This window comes from Geotrypetes seraphini, chromosome 2 (assembly GCF_902459505.1).
Source record: "Geotrypetes seraphini chromosome 2, aGeoSer1.1, whole genome shotgun sequence".
In the NCBI taxonomy this organism is placed as follows: domain Eukaryota; kingdom Metazoa; phylum Chordata; class Amphibia; order Gymnophiona; family Dermophiidae; genus Geotrypetes; species Geotrypetes seraphini.
In genome coordinates, this window is record NC_047085.1 from 54,235,953 (window position 1) to 54,255,906 (window position 19,954).

General features: G+C 41.0%; 1 protein-coding gene across 1 annotated transcript in view; it reads left to right on the forward strand.

Annotated features, from left to right (window-relative positions):
• The window catches only part of CSMD3 (CUB and Sushi multiple domains 3), a 1,852,015-nt gene that overhangs the window by 1,425,635 nt on the left and 406,426 nt on the right, over nucleotides 1–19,954 (forward strand). Inside the window, exons 33-35 of the mRNA XM_033933128.1 lie at nucleotides 9,829–9,942; nucleotides 12,809–12,904; nucleotides 17,321–17,524. Coding sequence (XP_033789019.1) covers nucleotides 9,829–9,942; nucleotides 12,809–12,904; nucleotides 17,321–17,524 — 414 coding nt within the window. The remainder of the gene's footprint in view (nucleotides 1–9,828; nucleotides 9,943–12,808; nucleotides 12,905–17,320; nucleotides 17,525–19,954) is intronic.

A 19,954-nucleotide genomic window follows, 5' to 3' on the forward strand; every position in this document is an offset into this window, starting at 1 on the left:
CTACTACTGCTACTACTAATAACTTTATTTTTGTAAACTGCAATACCACAAGCAGTTCAGAGCGGTTTACAGAGGAAGAGACTGTACATATACAGCGATCTTACAGAAAGTATTGTCAAGTACATTGGTAACAAATTTCAAATTAAATTGGTGAGCCAAGAGAGGTTAGGAATAGACAGAAATATGTAAGAGGTACAGAGGGTAATTTCAGTGGTAAGCAAGGCGAGGTGGGGAGTTTTACATATATTCTATATGCAAATACTTTTTTTTACAAGTTACAAGTATCTTGGTTATCTAAAATCAAATTATTAAGGCAGTAAATTGGCCATTTTCACCTTAGATAAGGATATGCAAAGTCTGTTTCATAGGGTACTTTTCTCAGTCCGCTCCAAATGTTAATTCCATCTACGTGTCTTGCTATCTCTCCAAGTCTATTTTTCTGTCATTAGACTCGTGATGGTTTCACACTGAGGATCCAACAGAAGTCAACAGCTCTTTAATAGTTCAGATAGTTTAGATTTTCTTTGATGAGGGCCCCTTGTGTAGAATATCTAGCAACAATTACTTGGATGTAGAATTCTTTAGAAGCATATATGTGCCTTCATCTCCATCTTTCCAGCTAGGACTCTCTCTGAGCTTTCTTGTCTGTCTTTGCACCGATATTTTTTAAGCCAATGGGCATGGTCCTCTGTTTGTGAATAGATCTGGTTCCCTACTTCTTCCGATTTCCTCCATTGTATTCAAAGAGAACTGGGGACAATTTTATAGTTTAGTACCTTAAGGAAAGTGTTTTGATGCCACTTGAGTACCAATTCTATAATACCATCTTGGCACTAAGATTATGTTTTAGAATACTAGTGTAAGTTGGCATTGAAATACCTACATTCTTGCCCATCTACTTACTTCAGTTCTATTCTGTAGCTATTGTAAGTTGGCAGACTTAAATGTATCGTGCTCAACTTATAGTATTCTTTAAGATGTACTTGTAAGTAGGAGACACTCCCATGCCCCTCTTGTAGTTATACACCCTTATAGAATAACACATACTCCTAGAATATGGGCACAATCATGAGAGCTAATGAACCATTAATAATCAATTATTGGCTATTAACATTTATTATTGCTATTAATTGGCTCTAAATTTGATTTGTGTACAGATCTAGGTGTGCACGATTCTTTAAAGATCCATGCCCAAATCCTCTCACATGCAACTCAAAAGATGGCTTGGATATGGGAGGGATGTAGGCAGGTAAGGGATGTTCTGAGAATACTGGATTGGGAAATTTGATCATGTATCTGACTTCTACATTAAGCTGTATTGATTAAAAGTAGAATTCAGGATAAAGTATAAACTGTTGTTGTTAACATATCTTTGTATCCATGGGAAGGCACCATTTCCTTATACTTTTATACACCAGCTCGAAATTTACGTTCAGTTAATTCTGGGGATTTGAATGTCCCCACTCTTAAGGCAAGTGAGGTTACATATGACCAGAGTGGGGTCTTTCTCTTGTGCTGATCCTGATACTTGGAATAATATTCCACTTTATGTTAGAAAGCAGAATGATTTGAATATTTTTAAGAAGCTCTTGAAACATCTTTTTGTGAAATGAAATATGGATGTTGAACACTTACAGTATTTTATATATTGGAGCAGAACGATGTGTTCTGGAAGAGATTTTGTAACTGTTTGTTATTTATGGGTGTTTGTAATGACTATTGTGTGTGTACTTATGTAACCCTCCTAATTAAAGGTGGGCTATAAATAAATAAACTATAAGCTATAGAACAGGGGTCTCAAAGTCCCTCCTTGAGGGCCGCAATCCAGTCGGGTTTTCAGGATTTCCACAATGAATATGCATGAGATCTATGTGCATGCACTGCTTTCAATGCATATTCATTGGGGAAATCCTGAAAACCCGACTGGATTGCGGCCCTCAAGGAGGGACTTTGAGATCCCTGCTATAGAATATAGGAGCTACACAACCAAATTATGTGCTAAGATTTGCACCAGATTTCAGTCCTTGAGCCCAAAGTTAAATATTAGGACTGATGTAGAGAAGACTCATTCAAAAGTAAAGGATCTAGATTAAAAAAAACAACAACCCAACAACTTTGTTCACAGGGACTTATGTCAAGGAACTGCCTGGATGGGAACATCTGGAAGAAGTAGGAAAGCAGTAGGTAAAACTGAAAGGAGCTATTGTAAGGGCAACAAACCATTTTGTAAGGAAAGTAAGTAAAAATAAGAGAAAAGAATACTGCTTGTTTCTCAGAAGTAGTAGCTGAGAAGGTAAAGCAAAAGAGGTTAGCTTTCATAAACTACTAAAGATCACAGAAAGACAGGCAAAAATATCTGGAAAAGTAAAGAGAGGCTGGACAAGCAGTGAGGAGAGGAAAGCAAAGATGCAAATGGAAGAAAAAAAATAGGCGACATATTAAAACAAAGAGTCAATACATTTTTTAGCTAGGAAGAAGTGCAAAAGTGGCATTGTAAGACTCAAAGGTGAAGGGGAAAAAATAAGCAGAAGTTGATAAAATAAGGCTGAATTGCTTAACACATTTTTCTGTCCTATCTTCACAGCTGAAGTGCTGGGAGCAGGATCAGAGAAAACAAACACAAATAGGGATGGAGCTGTGGTAGACCATGATCGATTTTCAGAGGATTGTGTTTGTGAGGAGCTAACTAAACTAAAGGTGGATAAAGTGATGGGGCTGGATGGTGTACATTTGAGGGTAGTGAAAGAAATTAGGGATTTTCTGGTGGCTCCATTGCACCTTTTCAATGCTTTTCTAGAGTCAGGAATGGTACTGAAGGATTGGAGCAAGGCAGATGTGGTCCCTCTTCAAAAAAATGGAAGTAAGGAAGAAGTAGGGAACTACAGGCTGGTAAGTCTGACTTCTGTGGTAAGCAAATTAATGGAAACACTTTTAAAACAGAAAATAGTGCAGTTTCTGGGATCCAGTGGATCACAGGTCCTGAGGCAACATGGATTCATTAGAGACAGATCTTGTCAGACAAATCTGATCAATTTTTTTGACTGGGTGACAAGAGAATTGGATAGAGGGAGTGTGCTAGATGTGGTGTATTTAGGTTTTAGCAAAGTCTTTGACAGTATTCCATACAGTTATCTAATAAATAAACTGAGTGCCTTCAGTATGGGCCCTAAAGAATTTGCAGGAGCCAATCAAAGTAGCTGCTGAGCGCCGACCAGGAGTGCCAAAGCATGATCCTGCTAATTGCTGCTCAGCAGCAGAAGAAACCAGCTGCAACTGACCTGGTTAGCAGCGGGGCAGGAGCAAGGAAAGCTCGCTCCTCTCCACTACACCTTTGGACCACTAGGCAAGAGGAGGTAGGAGGATGGGGCTAAGTGCAGAGTCTGACGGGGGGAGGGTGGCTAAGTGTAAAGCCTGACAGGGAGAGGCTGGGTGCAGGGGTAGGGAGTTGGGAAGATAAGGAGGACAGATGCTCAGGGGGTTGGGAAGACAGATACTGCACATACAGAGAGTTGGGAAGGACAAATGTGGTGGGGGAGGGGGGTTAGGAAATGATAAAAAGAGAGATGCTGCACAGGTGGAGTAGTGAGAAGGGAGAGAAAGAAATGCTGCTATGGGGGAGGGAAAAGAAACAGAGAAATGTTGGACATAGGTGTGTGGTGTGAGAGGGAAAGAGATATGATGTATATGGGGAAAGGAAGAAAGAGGGAGAATTTTTGGACATGATAGTGGTGGAGAGAACGGAGGGAGGGGGGAAGAAATGTTACACTGGGAGGGAGGGGATAGAGATGACCCAAAGAAGGGAGAGATGTCAGGCCACTGAAATGGGAAGGAGAGAAAGAGAGAGATGCCAGCCCACAGAATGGAAGGGAAGGAGGGGATAGAGAGATGCCAGCCCACAGAAAGGAGAGGAGAAAAAATGTCAGACCTCGGAAAGAGGGAGGGAAGAAGAGAGAGAGATGCCAGACCATGGGAGAGGAGAGAGATTCCATGCTATGGGAAGGAAAGGAGAAAGATTCCAGACCACATGAGGGGGGGAGAGATGTCTGACCACGGGAGAGGGATGAGATGATGCTTAGGGATGGAGGGAAAGGGGAGACAGAGTGAGGAGATGGTGCACAGCAATGGGTGCGACAGGGAAGAGATAAGAAGAAATGCTTCTTATGGTTAGATGGGAGTAGGGGAGTAGGGGAGAAGAAAGAGGGAGGAAATGGTACATATGGGAAGGGAAGGCATGGAAAAGTAGAGTTTGAGAAGAAAGCAGTAAAATGGAAGAAAATTGAATGTTAAAAGTTAATGCTAAAGATGGATGTATGGCAGAACGTGAAGGAGAGAAAAACAGGAAATGGATAAGGTGACCCTGGATACACAGTTAAGAGCACAGCTAGAGACTAGGAAAGATGGTTTGAAAACCAAAATCACCAGGCAACAAAAGGTAGGGGAAACAATTTTATTTTCAATTTAGTGATTGAATTGTGTCAGTTTTGAGAAATGACATCTGCTGTCTATATTGTGCACTGTTCAGGAAGAAATGCATTTGTTTCTATTTCTTTGGGGGTTGTACTGCATGCAGAGTCTTGCATCTTAGGGTTTTGTTTGTATATATTAGTACTTTTAGTTTGTTGTCCTGTATTTGCATAGGGGTTATCTGTGTTCTGCATGTGTGACCAAGGCCAGGTGTTTTGTGGTTAACCAGTATGTATTGTTAATAAGATTATATTGTGTGTATATATGAAAAATGAATGGAAAAAATGGTATTACACTTAGTACTATTATGTGGGCGGGGTCTGGGGCAGAGCTTGGGAGGGGTCTGGGGTGGAGTTTGAGGGCTCCCCCAAACTAAAAAGCATTCCGCTGCCTATGCAAAGAACTATTCAATGGGTGTACGATTCTCTAACTGGTATCATGTTACAGGCACAGGTTAGAGAATTGTGTTGCACTGTTCCCTCTAAGCTGAGCAGGAGTCCTCCACCCACAGTCTCACCAATAGAGGGTGCTGTTTTACTGTCACATTTTTCAATTGTGAGGGACAGGCAAGTTCTGCAGGACTCCAGGGAACATACCTGTCCTTAGCGACTGAAAATATTCCACCCCCTAGTGGTAGCGATCAGTTTAGTGGCCATGGCAACCCATCCTCCCCCCTTGAAGACTACTGGCAGGAGGGATGCCCAATCCCTCCTAATGGAACCCTCCACATACGCCCAAATATTGTCAGCAGGAGGGATGCCCAGTCCCTCCTGCCAGAACCCCCCACCCCCGCCAAACATCATTGGCAGGAGGGATATCCAATCCCTCCTGTCAGAACCCTTCCACCCCTCCAAAGATCATCAGCAAGAGGGATGCCCAGTACCTCCTTATGGAACCCCCCCTACCTTGAATAGTAGCCCATCTGGATCCCCCAAGCACTTCCGGGCCAACCCAGCCCACTCCCACCTGGACCCCTTCAAACCTACCTGGAACCCTTTACGTTATTGAGATGGGTGGGCTACTTTTCAGGATGAGAGGGTTCTGGCTGGAGGGACTGGGCATCCCTTCTGCTGGTGATCCTTGCAGGAATATGGGTTCTAGCAAGAAGAATTGGGCGTGGGGGGGAGAGGACTGGTTGCTGCAGCCACTAAACTTATCACAGCAGGTAAATCTCTTGCTGCAATAAGTTCAGTGGCCTACATTTTAGGCACCTCTTGCGGGCTTAGGGAGGTGCCTACAGCCGCCTAAGCTCGCCTAAAGCCACTTCTGACAAAAAACATGCCCATGCCAAGCCTTCGGCTCTAAGCACCTCCCTAGGCTCACGGAGGTACCTACAATGTAGGTGGCATGCCCGGGGTTTGTTTTTAACGTGTCTTCCGATTGGTGGTTAGACAGCAGTTGGCCGCTTAAAATCAGGCCCCGGTTTATAGAATTTGCCCCTATTTGTATGACTATTGTTATGATTTTAGTATAAGAACATAAGAATTGCCATACTGGGACAGAGCAAAGGTCCATAAAGGTTCAACATTGGCCAACCTAGGTCCCAAGAACCTGTTTAAGATCCTACGTGCTCCTTTTACAAAGCTGCAGTAGTGACAACTGCTGCGATAATCACTCTGGCAACCACAGGGATTTAGTGGGCATTGGAGCATTTGCTGCATGGCAGTTGCTACCATGGCTTTGTAAAAGGGGGCAGTGCATTTGTCTTATTTTTTTACATGAAATAAAAAATGTTCAGGTGTTCTTTCCTAGTTTGCTATTTGAAAATGTTGCACTACTACAGAATCAAAATAACTTTAATATAGAAAAAAAAGACTACAGCAAGTTTTTTTTTGTTGTTGTTTTTTTCTGCTTGTATGTGATTGATGTTTTCCTTCTTGAAAGGCTGGATGTTTTTACTCCATTCCTAAAGGATTGCAAATGCAATCAGATCTGATTGTCAGGATATCCGCAAAGATTTAGTAGCTAATATCCATAAAAATTTCCAGTGAAAAGAGTCCAGAATGCTCCTAGATTTTTCTGTTCTCCCTCTGTTCCATGCCTCTCTTCCCCTTGGCATATCTTTCCACTAATATCTCCTATTCCTATTACCCTATTGCCCATCCCTTCCCTTACTCATTTTCCATATCTCTCTCATCGCCTTCCTCTTTCTACTATTTTCCTTTACCTTCATCTCGACTCTCTATCCCTCCTCTCCCTGAGTCCCAATATCTCAAACCTCAGCTCTTTGTCCATCTTCCAAGACTGACCACACTATCCGGAGCTTGTTTACCGGAACTGTTCCCTGAGTTCGGTAAACAAGCTCCGGAAGTGATGAAAGACGCCTTGCAAGAACCTCCGAGGCAGGATAGTTTGGCGATTCCTAGAGAGGGTCGTAATACTGCTTGCCAGGATTGAATATCAAACAGTGCTGGCAAATTTAAAACGCTTTGTTCCTGAAGAAGCTCTGTTGCTTTAAGTGAGAGTGAAACGGAGATCTTCCGTCGTTTTTTCCAGATGGCCAGGTAGAGAATCTACACCCGAGCTAATAATGATAACATCATAAATTTAAAATAAGGATAAAAATGAATGCAAGAAATGAATTTTAAGTGAATTACACAAAAAGATAAAAGTTCCATATACATTAAATTGAATAACGTAAAAAGAGTTTAAAGGACCAATGATAGCTCGCAAGATCATTATGAGCCAAGACTAGTTCAACTGGCAACATAGCTGCGAGCACTTGAGATCCAAAATCTCTTAGTTTAATTCAATTTAATTTCAAGTATATGGACATTTGGGGTCTAGCATCAGCCTATTTTATTGAAGACTAGCTGATGCCCCGGCGTTGCACGGGTATTTAATTATAGCAATAACACTGTAAATGGATTCAAATAAAGATACTTTATAGTGGTGAATGAAATTATTTTTTTACAGCTTTATGAAAAGTACAATATTCAAATTATAATGTGAAATATTTGACAAAATGAATACAATACAACTAACACAAAACTTGATTATAAACAACATTTTTAGTTTCACCTCCAGGAGCAAGAACATATACATTCTTGGGTGAACCCACCCTTGAGCAAGCAACATAGAGTTGTCCATGGGAAAAACAGGGGGATCTTAAATCCACTCCACAGTATGTAATAGTCTGTCCTTGTGATTTGTTGATTGTGATAGAGAATGCAAGTTTCACTGGAATTTGCAATCTCTTAAACTGAAAAGGAAGATCTGTTGGAATAAGTGGTATCCGCGGGATAAATACGGTTTCACCCTGTCCCTTTCCGGTTAAGATAGTCGCTTCAATTACATTGGCCAGTAACCTCTTTACACAAAGCCTTGTGCCATTGCAAAGTTTTGGTGGGTCAAGGTTGCTAAGTAAAATAACTGGAGATCCCACAGCTTTTTACATTTTTTCCATTGACATGAATGGGTGAAATCTGATTTTCTGTTTGTAGCTCCGCCCACGTGTGCAGGTGGGCCGCGAGACCCCCAGAACATATCACCCCAGGTAGTGAGGGATCTGCATACCAAGTTTCGTTCAAATCGGTCCCACAGCTTTTTACATTTTTTCCATTGACTTGAATGGGTGAAATCAGATTTTATGTTTGTAGCTCCGCCCACGTGTGCAGGTGGGCCGCGAGACCCCCAGAACATATCACCCCAGGTAGTGAGGGATCTGCATACCAAGTTTCGTTCAAATCGGTCCCACAGCTTTTTACATTTTTTCCATTGACTTGAATGGGTGAAATCAGATTTTATGTTTGTAGCTCCACCCACGTGTGCAGGTGGGCCGCGAGACCCCCAGAACATATAACCCCAGGTAGTGAGGGATCTGCATACCAAGTTTTGTTCAAATCGGTCCCACAGCTTTTTACATTTTTTCCATTGACTTGAATGGGTGAAATCTGATTTTCTGTTTGTAGCTCCGCCCACGTGTGCAGGTGGGCCGCGAGACCCCCAGAACATATCACCCCAGGTAGTGAGGGATCTGCATACCAAGTTTCGTTCAAATCGGTCAAGCCATTTTTGCGTGATCGCGGCACATACACACACACATACATACACACATACATACCTCCAATTTTATATATATAGATTAATTAATAGTGTGTTTCACAAGTTTTCAGAAGGGACTTTAACATTAACACATCCTTCAACCTGCTACTTAAATTTGTTATCCTGTATCTATACATCTAACCATTTGAATGGCTAGACTGCTCGAAAATTCTTCTAGGAGTGCTTCTAGCTGGACTGTGCATATGCCCCTCTCTGATCTATGGTACAAGAAGTGTCTCAGAATCTGTGCTGCAAATGGCACATGTCTGGATCAGGTTGTGCAGGCACCCTATCAGTTACTAACTAACATTTCTCCCTCTAATTATACAGTATAGAGATTTTTGTTAAAAATTTGATCTTAAAACAGTATTCCTCCCTCTATGTACATAGAGATATTTGTTAAAAATTTGATCTTAAAACAGTATTTCTCCCTCTATGTACATAGAGATATTTGTTAAAAATTTGATCTTAAAACAGTATTCCTCCCTCTATGTACATAGAGATATTTGTTAAAAATTTGATCTTAAAACAGTATTCCTCCCTCTATGTACATAGAGATATTTGTTAAAAATTTGATCTTAAAACAGTATTTCTTCCTCTAAGTATATAGAGATTTTTGTTAAAAATTTGATCTGAAAGCCTAATTTGTGTGTTTTTGTTATCTTGTCCCTTTTAAGTCAGTTGTGAAACAATGATTAAAATCTATGTATGATGTCATCGTGCCAACAGCTGTGCATGTACAGAAGTCCTCCAGACAGGGCCCTGAGCTTGCTATTACGCCGGGGGTGGAGGGGGCTTTGCGAGAGAGGCACCGGCACTGGCTGACTAGAGAATATGCCTTTCATGCTGGCACCTCTCCTCCTCACCAGTGTCTCACGACACACCTGGAATCTCACTGTAGAACACAGTTTGCAAAACGATTTGTCTGTGAGCTTATATAATGGGAGGCAATATGGCTCACTCACTAATGGCCATACACTATTGAAAAAAAATTTGTGCATGGTCATTAATACTGCAAATAGAAAAATCATCCAATTTTACCCTGTTGGTAAAAATGGCCTTAGTGTGCAGGAATGTGCTGGAATGAGCCACGTAAAGATGTGCTAAGACCACATTTTACTGCAGTTTGGTGAAAGGGCCCCTAAATCGGGCTGTGATATCTTGGTCAAGAAAACTGACTTACCAGTGCAATATTTCATATCACATGATGAGTCAGCAAGTATTTCTGCATAGATTCTGTTCATGACAATGTAAAGATGTTTATTATTCAATATATTTTATAACATTTTTATCTTTCTCTGCCTTTTTTCTCTCTCTCAGTGGTATTTGGTCAGTTTGTCTTTTTTCAAACATCACTGCATGATGTAGTTGAGGTATACGATGGGCTAACTCAACAGTCACCACTTTTATCTTCTTTGTCGGGATCCCATTCAGGTATTTTGTAATAAAATTATTATATTTTGCTTATTTCATTATGGTTATTGTTGAGTATAAAAAAAAAAGAAGATGATATAGCTATTTTTGATTCAAACTACATTGTTTAAGTACCAAAAACATTTTACAATACAAACATAAAAAATATCCATTTAATTTAATTTGATTAAAAAAAATTATATACTGTCAATCTACAATTCTTAGCGGTTTACAAAATACACACATAAAATATATAATCATATACATAAATTTCTTAAAACATACAAATACATCAATAATACACATTAGTCAGATCAAAAACAATTAATCAAGTCAACAATTGTTTGAAAAAGTAACTAGATATATATAATTTGGGTAAAGCAAGTGGACTTCTTTCTGTTGCTCAATGGACAAATCAGCCTGTATGCACAGCTTTCTCTGATCATTATAAGGGAGAAAATGCTACCGCAGGAAGCATGGATCACCCTCTATTTAAAGAAGAGTCTTGATAATGTGGATGCTGGTTTATTAAGCATACCGAGAAATGGGAAAATATATGTGAAGATGTGTATATATACATACATCAGCACAATTCCATAGCCTTCATAGCCTTTATCCAGTAGACAACACTGTTTCAACTGTGAAGACTGCTCCCATCATGCTGCTCTCATATGGGTAGAGACCATCTGAGAGTGGGGGAAGGGTGTATAGGTGACTGAGATCACTTTTAAACCCTCTCATTGACAGTTTTCAATCTTCAGATAGCAGTCCATGAAAGGTAAAGATTTCTGGAATGCTTAAACAATTGAGAAAAATTGGGCAGGGAGCACTGGGGGGTTGTGAAGAGAATTGGGCAGGGATTCAGACGAAGGGGGGTTGGAAACCATGGAGAGAGTAAAAGAGATTTACTGGTGGAGATGAGCATAGAAGGTTAGGAAAGAGACTGGTAAGGATAAGGAGACGTACGCAGGTAGGGCTACTCACAGTTAGGGTGCTGGTCTTTGACCAGAAGGTCGCCACGTGTGCGGACTCCTGGGCACGACGGACCACTGGTCTGACCCAGCAGCGGCAATTCTTATGTTCTTATGAGACAGGATAGGAAGCTGAGTAAGTAACAGAATGATAGTAACATGATCTGAGAAAGAGGAAGGAAGAATTGTGAAAAAGAAAGAGAGAGAGAAAGATTAAGGTTGATATAGGGAGGGAAGTGATTGAAAGACTGCAATAAAGACATGTGGGAACAAATTAGAAGATTAAGATAAGAGACAGACTAGTAAGATTGAGTAGGAGGTTGAATGAATGAAAGAGAGACAGGTCCGAACAAAAAGAGAGATTGAAAGAGACAAATCATGAGTAATAGAGAGTGAAAGTATTAAGGAAGAGAGAATGAGTGGTGGTCAGAGAGAGAGAGAGAATGTGCTAGGTTCATGCTTTTTCTTTGATCTGAAGCTGGCTAGTGGTGAAACAAACAAATAGGTTAGAGATGTTCAAAGTCAGGTTGGGGAAAGATAACTTAAAAGGTGTAAGGGAGTGCATAGGCTCCTCAGTCAATTATCACTAGTTGTCAAATAGTACTGTATACAATATACTGTATAAATTACATGGTCGAGTCACGTTATTATGACCACCACCTACCTCTGACACCAGGGACGCACAGCCAATGAATGAATGCATGTGTTACGTGCAGAATTTGTGGGTATATAAGATAGACTGTCAGCAAGTTGCCAATATAGCAATTGTGGCTATCAAGGGGAAAAAAGTGTGATTTATCAGACATTGAAAAAGGCATGATCAAAGGCTACGGAGCCAAAAGCGGCAGCATTTTGGAAACGGCAGAGTTTTAAAACTGTTCACAGTCTGCAGTGGTTAAAGTGTACCATAAGTGGATGAATAGATCCTTTTTGATGACCCCCACATGTGGGTAAATGTGAGCAGCACGATCCATCAATGCGAGAGGGGAATGTCGGCTGTGCAGGTTAGTGTGGGCCAATTGGTGTGCTATCATGGAGCAACTCACTGCCCAAATGAACCAGGGGACTTCCAGAAGTGAGGCCAAAATAACTGTGAAGTGAACACTGTTGAGAATGGGGCTCCAGAGCAGATGGCTGGTGACTACAGTATTATGGTCTGGGGATTTTCTTGGTATGATCTGGGTCCCTTCATACCCATATCAGTTGAGAGTTCTTTCCAGAGGTATATTTCCATACTTACTAATCAAGTATACCTACATGTTGATGGTCTTCCCTATGGCCAAAGGGATCTTTCAATAGAACAATGCAACATCATGCCGCCAGAATTGTTTGTGAGTGGTTTGCAGAGCATGACCAAGACTTCTAGCTACTTCCCTGATCTTCAAATTCCCCAGACCTTGACCTAATCAGACACATTTTGGACCATCTCGATCGATATGTTCAATGACTGGATTCATCACCACACACCGATCAGCAACTATTGGATGCATTGCAGTCTGCATGGCTTCAGATACCTCTGGCAACCATCCAGTATCTTACCGAGTTACTCCCATGGCATATGGCTGATATCCATGCTGCCAGAGGTGGTTATTCTGGATATGATCAGGTAGTCATAATAAGGTGACTTGTCTGTGTATAACAAATTGTCCACCTTTGATCAAAAGTAAAGCTGAAACTATTAAAATAAGATATTAAGATGAGACTATGCAGTGTATTTGTGGTACTTTGTAACAAATAGATTGCGCTGTACTATGCTAATTGGATTTGGCAATATCAACCATCTGAAGTTAGAAATACATTTTAATTAGGGGATATTGCTGGATGTTTTGAACTATAAGTAGAATTGACACTACAATGCATTTCTACACTTGATGAAGGCTGTTTATGATATGTTTGTATTTTGGTTTGTTGAGTAGGGGAATCTCTTCCACTAAGTTCAGGAAACCAGATCACAATTCGCTTTACTTCCGTTGGTCCAGTCACAGCTAAGGGATTTCACTTTGTCTACCAAGGTAATTATATTTAAAGAAAGCATGAATTAAGAAATTCTAACAGTCCTTCAATGTGAATATTTTAATGAGAAAAAATAAAGAAAAATAACTACTGTGTGTGTGATATCAAAAAATTTTACTTAGAAATATATGGGAAGTACATAAGGGATATTTCATTAACAATGCACCTAGATAAATGTGCCCAGAGGTACTTGATTGGCACCTAGGAGAAAATTTGATAAACAGTGCTGAAAATTCAGTACAAAAATAATTGAGCACCGAGGGGCTCATAAGCGAAAGAAAAAAACGTCCATAAACCGGCCTATGTTGGCACTTGGACGAACATTTCTCAAAAACGTCCAAGCGCCGATAATAAAACTGGGTTTTGGACATATTTAAAAATGGCCTAGGCCTTCATAGTGCCGCTCAATGTCCAAAGCTAAAGGGGGCGTTTCGGGAGGCGTGTCGAGAGCGGGAGTTGGGCGGGACATGGGCCGGCTTAGACTTAGTCGTACAGCATGTATAACCGAAAGTTATACAGCCCACAATTGACAGAACTTGACAGAACCCACCTAAACTCACTAGATAAGCACTGAAAACACATAACACAGACCCCCCACACACTACCCTAGTGATCACCAACCCCCCTCATAAAAATTTTATTCACAACTTTCAATTTCAGCCTCCAGACCATCATCACCTGGCCGCCTGGCATAGTAAAGCCTAGTCGTACAGCCCAGAGGTAGCTTAAGTCGTCTTGGGGGTGAGTTAGGAACCCATAGAGAGGAGGACCCATGCCCATAAGCCCCTGTAATCACTGCATTGATACTGAAACATGTGCACTGCCCTATACACCACAAAACCCTTTTTTACTGGCATATAAGTGGCTTCTGCATCCATAAGGGCTATTGGGGTGGTAGATAAGTGGGTCTAGGAGATTTTGGAGGTAGTTTGAGGGGCTAACCATCACCTATAAGGGAGCTGGAGTGAGGATAAGCCATGGCACCCTTTTTGTGAAGTTCACAGCAGTGCCCTGTAAGGTACCCCACTATTTAGGTGGCATGTCTGGGTGTTCAATCCATCACTTTGCAGACCCCTCCCACGTCCAACAGGGCTTGTTCTAGGCGTTTTGGACTTGGACGGAACGTTGGATGGAAATGTGGTATAAAGATAGACGATTTAGTGGCTTGGACGATCAGATCGGCAGGATGTATAATTAGACGATTTTTGAAAGTAAAAAAAAAGTTGGATGTATCTTTTGAAAATGTGTCCTAGGCTCTTTTTAACTTTAGACGACTTGTGAGAAGGACGCAAACGGACTTAGACGTCCATTTCGATTATGCCCCTCTAAGCGTTTGGCATGGATCTGGTGCCTAACTTTTGTGCTCCATCCATACACTTGCTAAAAGCCAGTGTAAATGCCAGCAACCAATTGAGATATACTTTGGACAAATTATGTAACTCTGCATGCAAATATTTAGAATGCCCCAGACATGTCCCCTGACCACACCCCTGTTCAGATTTGCATGGTTGAAGTTAGGTGCTATGCTTTATAGAATAGCACACGCTAAAATGTATGCTAGTTAACATCAATAACTGACTGTTAGCAGCCATTTATTGATGATTCTGAGCTCATTAGTCAATTTATTTGCATGCACATCTCCAATGAGTGCACAAAGATGGGCACAATATATAGAATCTGGGGCTTTGTATATAGGAAAGTAGGTGCTGACTTTTCTTTATCGAATACTCCTGTAACTGGTAGTCATGTATGTATGCGCTTAGATGAGAGCATTTACACCAGTGCCTATATTCCAGAGACAGGTACACAACTTATAGTATTCTGTATGTTAAGTCTGTAACTTTGTGCTCTGCCCACATTCTGCCTAGGCTTTGCATATGTATACACCTACCTGCAAACTACCCGCAATTGGAAATATACAGCTAGTTATGGAATAGTTCAAGCACACATCCAGCATGCACACACATACTGTATTTGCACACATATGTGAGTATATGCTGGTATTCTAAACGTTTATATGCAAAGTGGAACATAAAGGTTAGCACCTGCTTTATGGAGTTACCCCCATAATGTATTGCGTGTGCAAAGTAAATGAAAACAAGATATTCACATATTAAAGACAAATTTAAAAGGTATTTCCATACAAAAGGCAGTCCTTTATGACTTAATGCATTTTTCCCACACTCTATTTTTACCACAACCATAAACTGAAGATTTTCTTTTTTTTAATTAAAGACCATGCATTAATGTTGCCATTAGCAACTGAGTATCCAACTTTTGGAAATCAAGAATTCATTAAATAGCATGGAGAAAAAATCCTCAGCAGTCTGGGACTACGGGAAAAGTCTTAAACCGGCACTTAAACTTAGGCGTTAATAGGCGCCCTACCAGTGCCTAAGTTAATTGAAGAACACCATTAGAAACAGCAAAAAACAGCGAGGTTGAAACGCCTTCTTGTTCCTACATAAAAAGGCACTCAAATCATGCCTACATAGGTTCTTTAGGTCACCGAACACCAAAGTAGGCATGACCAATGCCGGAAGTGACATTAAGCAACCTAAAGCGCCTATTTTAACCTCAGCTTTATAGTTGCGGTAAATCAAATAAATTGAACTATGGAGATGTGATTCACTCATAGTTAGGTGCCAGAAATGTAGGCTCAGAAAACCTTGGCCTACGTTTCTGACACCAATATTTCCCAAAGGTGCAGTTCTGAAACCAGCACCGATATGTGATTGACACACGATCGGCGAATGCTTTTAAGACAGCTGCCAATATCAGTGCCATTTTCAGATTCTAGCCCTAAATGTCAAAATATCTCTAACTCACAGGTTGTCAGCCCAACAGACTTTGTGTAATCATTGGCTAATAGAACCTCCATTTCAGTCCATTGTAACAGAGTTATTAAATATATAATTGGGTATAACTTATCTTTCCAATCTTTCCATAAATCTTTAAAAACTTTTCTATTTGCTAAACATTTTGAAAATTAATCCTCTTTTATTTTAGCTTATTTTTTTTAACTTATATGTCGAGCTTCCTCTGTTTGAAGACCTGGTATATAAAGTTAACTTTTAGTTTAGTTTAGTTTTTAAATCAAGCACACATCTTCCTTAGATCCGAATGGGACATGTTTCATAGAATGCTACTTTTGGGGATCGGAACAGTGCTTCAAATCTGTGCAAAATTTTACAAAGTCAATGTGAACCCATTAACATGATATGGATCACAATATATACAACAAAATATCATTCTTGGTAAATACTCACTGTATGATACATCAGAACTTCGCTCACCTATTAACGGGAATGTGGAAAATGTCACCGAGATGAAATGCTGTAGAGAGCAAACCAGGTCATCATACCTGATCACAGACAACTAGACTTGTCTGTGATCATATAGAAAAGCAGACCATTCAATCCCATTATTCATGCTGAAAGTATTCTAACTGCAGCAGCTTCCTGTTCACTTTGCCTCCTCTTAAACTGATAAGGATAAGGACTGAACTGCTTAACAATTATTTCTGTTTTGCGTTCACGGGTGAGAGACTGGGGGTAGGACCAGAAAATGAGCACTATATTGGTATTTGATTGCAAATTCCTTAAAGAAAGTTGTTCATCCACTGACAAACTGTCATGAAACTTAAAATGCTTGTTACCCAATTGCTCACGTACATCGCATAGAATAATCGTTTGAAGAGATTCACTACTGGATCCAAATGGATAGGAGGCATCCAATTAGATTTTGGATTTATCCATGAACGATCTGTGATGCTTTCTTGACATGAAAAAAATATTTTCAACAGCAAAGATATGATGTACCTCTCTAAATCCACATGGAACTGAAAATCCTAAAAACTAGAGCTGGAACAAATAAAGAGACCTCTAAATAACAATAACGGGTCAGTTATAGTAAAACCTGTGGTGGATAAATTCAAGACTGCTGGTTCTGATGTCTCTGTGATCTCATGAATGGACAAGGTCTGCATGGAATACCTCTACCTTGTGGGTGATCTCCTTTGTTTTTTGCCGCTCTTTGGGACAATAATCTAAAAAGCTATCTCCAGAGTCACCAGTGCTGGATGATCCTTCCAAAGGCAAATTCACATTTTTGTCATCTGATTTCTTCATGACCATAGTGCCTGTTTCATCCATAATCATCCATGGGTATACTCTGTTATTAACATATTCAATATCATCTCTAACTTCTCATTTTAAGCTTATTAATATTATCTCAAAATTTATCCAAACTGTCCTTCAGTTTAGCATATTGATCTTCAAAATCTCTATTCACACAAGATGAAAATCAACATATTTCATTGAAATCATTTATAATACTTGTGTTTGAAAAATCTTCCCTGTGTTCTGTACTAAACGTGGAAGTATGAATCCATGATTTATTTGTGATTTGTACAGCTGTTCCCAGAACAAGTGCTACTCAGTGCAGCTCTGTGCCTGAACCAAGATTTGGTAAAAGAATTGGAAATGAATTTGCAGTTGGTTCAATAGTTCTTTTTGAGTGTAATCCGGGATATATTCTTCATGGATCAACAGCAATAAGATGTGATACAGTACCCAATGCTTTGGCACAGTGGAATGATTCCCTACCTACCTGTATTGGTGAGTATGTATTGCTTTCTTGATTTTAAAGGATTTCTATACTTTTAAAAAGAACATATCCAATTAAATAACTTTCACCCTGATGGATTTAGTAGGCATTGCAAAAGATCGTAGCAAAAGAGGTATTCAGTCATGTTAGAGCTTTTTTTTTTTTTCATTTCAAAAATTTGTTCTACTGCAATGGTAGTACCTGTCATACTAGACCAGGGGTAGGCAATTCCAGTCCTCGAGAGCAGGAGCCAGGTCAGGTTTTCAGGATATCCACAATGAATATGTATGAGATGGATTTGCACTGCCTCCTTGAGATGCAAATCTATCTCATGCTTATTTATTGTGGATATCCTGAAAACCTGACCTGGCTCCGGCTCTCGAGGACTGGAATTCCCTACCCCTGTTGTAGAGGAAAGTAAAGAGCTTAAGACAGCAAGTGAAAGTTTCTAGGCACTCTGCTCAGAATACTCTTTGCAGAACACTAGCTTAGGGCTCCTTTTACGAAGAAGTAGAAAAGGTGATGGCAAAAACTAGAAAGATGCTTGGATAGATAAGAACATAAGAATTGCTGCTGCTAGGTCAGACCAGTGGTCCATCGTGCCCAGCAGTCCGCTCACGCGGAGGCCCTCTGGTCAAAGACCAGCGCCCTGAGACTAGCCCTACCTTTGTATGTTCTGGTTCAGCAAGAGCTTGTCTAACTTCATCTTGAATCCCTGGAGGGTGTTTTCCCCTATGACAGAATCCGGAAGAGAGTTCTAGTTTTCTACCACTCTCTGAGTGAAGAAGAGCTTCCTTATGTTTGTACGGAATCTATCCCCTTTCAATTTTAGAGAGTGCCTTCTCGTTATCCCTACCTTGGAGAGGGTGAACAACCTGTCCTTATCTACTAAGTCTATTCCCTTTAGTACCTTGAATATTTTGATCATGTCCCCTCTCAATCTCCTCTGTTTGAGGGAGAAGAGGCCCAGTTTCTCTAATCTTTCACTGAACAGCAGCTCCTCCAGCCCTTTAACCATCTTAGTCGCTCTTTGCTGGACCCTCTCGAGTAGTACGGTATCCTTCTTCATGTACGGTGACCAGTGCTGGATGCCGTATTCCAGGTGAGGGCGCACCATGGCCCGGTATAATGGCATGATAACCTTCTCTGATCTGTTCGTGATCCCCTTCTTTATCATTCCTAGCATTCTGGAATGGCCAGTAGGAAAAAGGAAGTATTGATGCCCATGAATAAAACTCTGCAGAGACCTTATTTAGAATATTGTATACAATTCTGGAAATTATGGGGCTCATTTTCAAAAAAGATAGACTCCAAAGAACAGAATAAACTAGCAATTTGATATCGCACTAATCAAAATATCCAAGTGGGCATTCTCAAAACAGACTTTCTAGACATCTTTCTCGTCACTTTGTCTCCAGTATGTCTAAGTCTTAAGGGGGTGGGTGTTAGAGGCGTGTTTTGCGTATGCTTAGGGCAAGCTTAGGACCTGGACATTCTGTGGGGGTAATCAAACTTTTAACAAAACATCCAGGGCACTATTTAGACATTTGAGGCTACACCTGTTTTGAAAATGAATACGGATCAAAAAGGTGCTCAAACTGGCCAGATGACCACTGAAGGGATTAAGCCTGAGCCTTAAGCCTGAGGAAGCCCCTTATAAATAGTATTCCAGTAGTCCAATTTTGACGTAACCAGCATGTAAATGAGAGATTCGCAGCAGGAAGTATCTGTATATGGTTGTACATTTGTAGGAGAAAGTCTGGCCAGAGGGATGCTTATTCCCTCTGGCTGGCAGGCCCATCTCTTCAAAATAGTCAGCCTTCCCCTTCCCAGTGCATCCTGAGATGCACCAGGGAGGGTCCTAAGGCCCTGATTGGCTCAGATGCCTTAAGCCCCTCCCATAGGAGGGGCCTTAGGCACCTGGGCCAATCAGGGCTTTAGGCCTCCTCTCTGGTGCATCCTGGGACTCTGATTGGACCAGGGAACTTTGCAGGGGAAGGCTTAGGGGTTCCAGCAGGAGGGAGTGGGCATCCCTCCTGGCAATGTTGGGAGGGTGTCTTGCCTCAGCCGCTCAGCTGATTGTGGCAGGGGTATTTTTCTCCTGATCAGCTGAACCGGCAGGACTCCTCAAAGCTGTGGCTTTGGGGAGGTCTGCTAACTCAGCTGATCTGGGATTCCCTTGCTGCGATCAGCTCATGGCAAGGGATCCCTGGCGCAATTCTGAAACCGGCGCCTGTGACATGGACTCCGGTTAGAGAATCAGGGGGGGGGGGGTTGTAGACTAGGTGTCTATCCATTAGGGCAGATGAGATTCTGTATAGGACGCTGGTGTGCAATTCTCGGCCGCTTCTAAGGCAGCTCCTGAGACCAGTGTCCTATACCTGAGACCAGTGTCCTATACAGAACCAGCCCCTTACTGTTTAGTTATAATTGTAAATCTA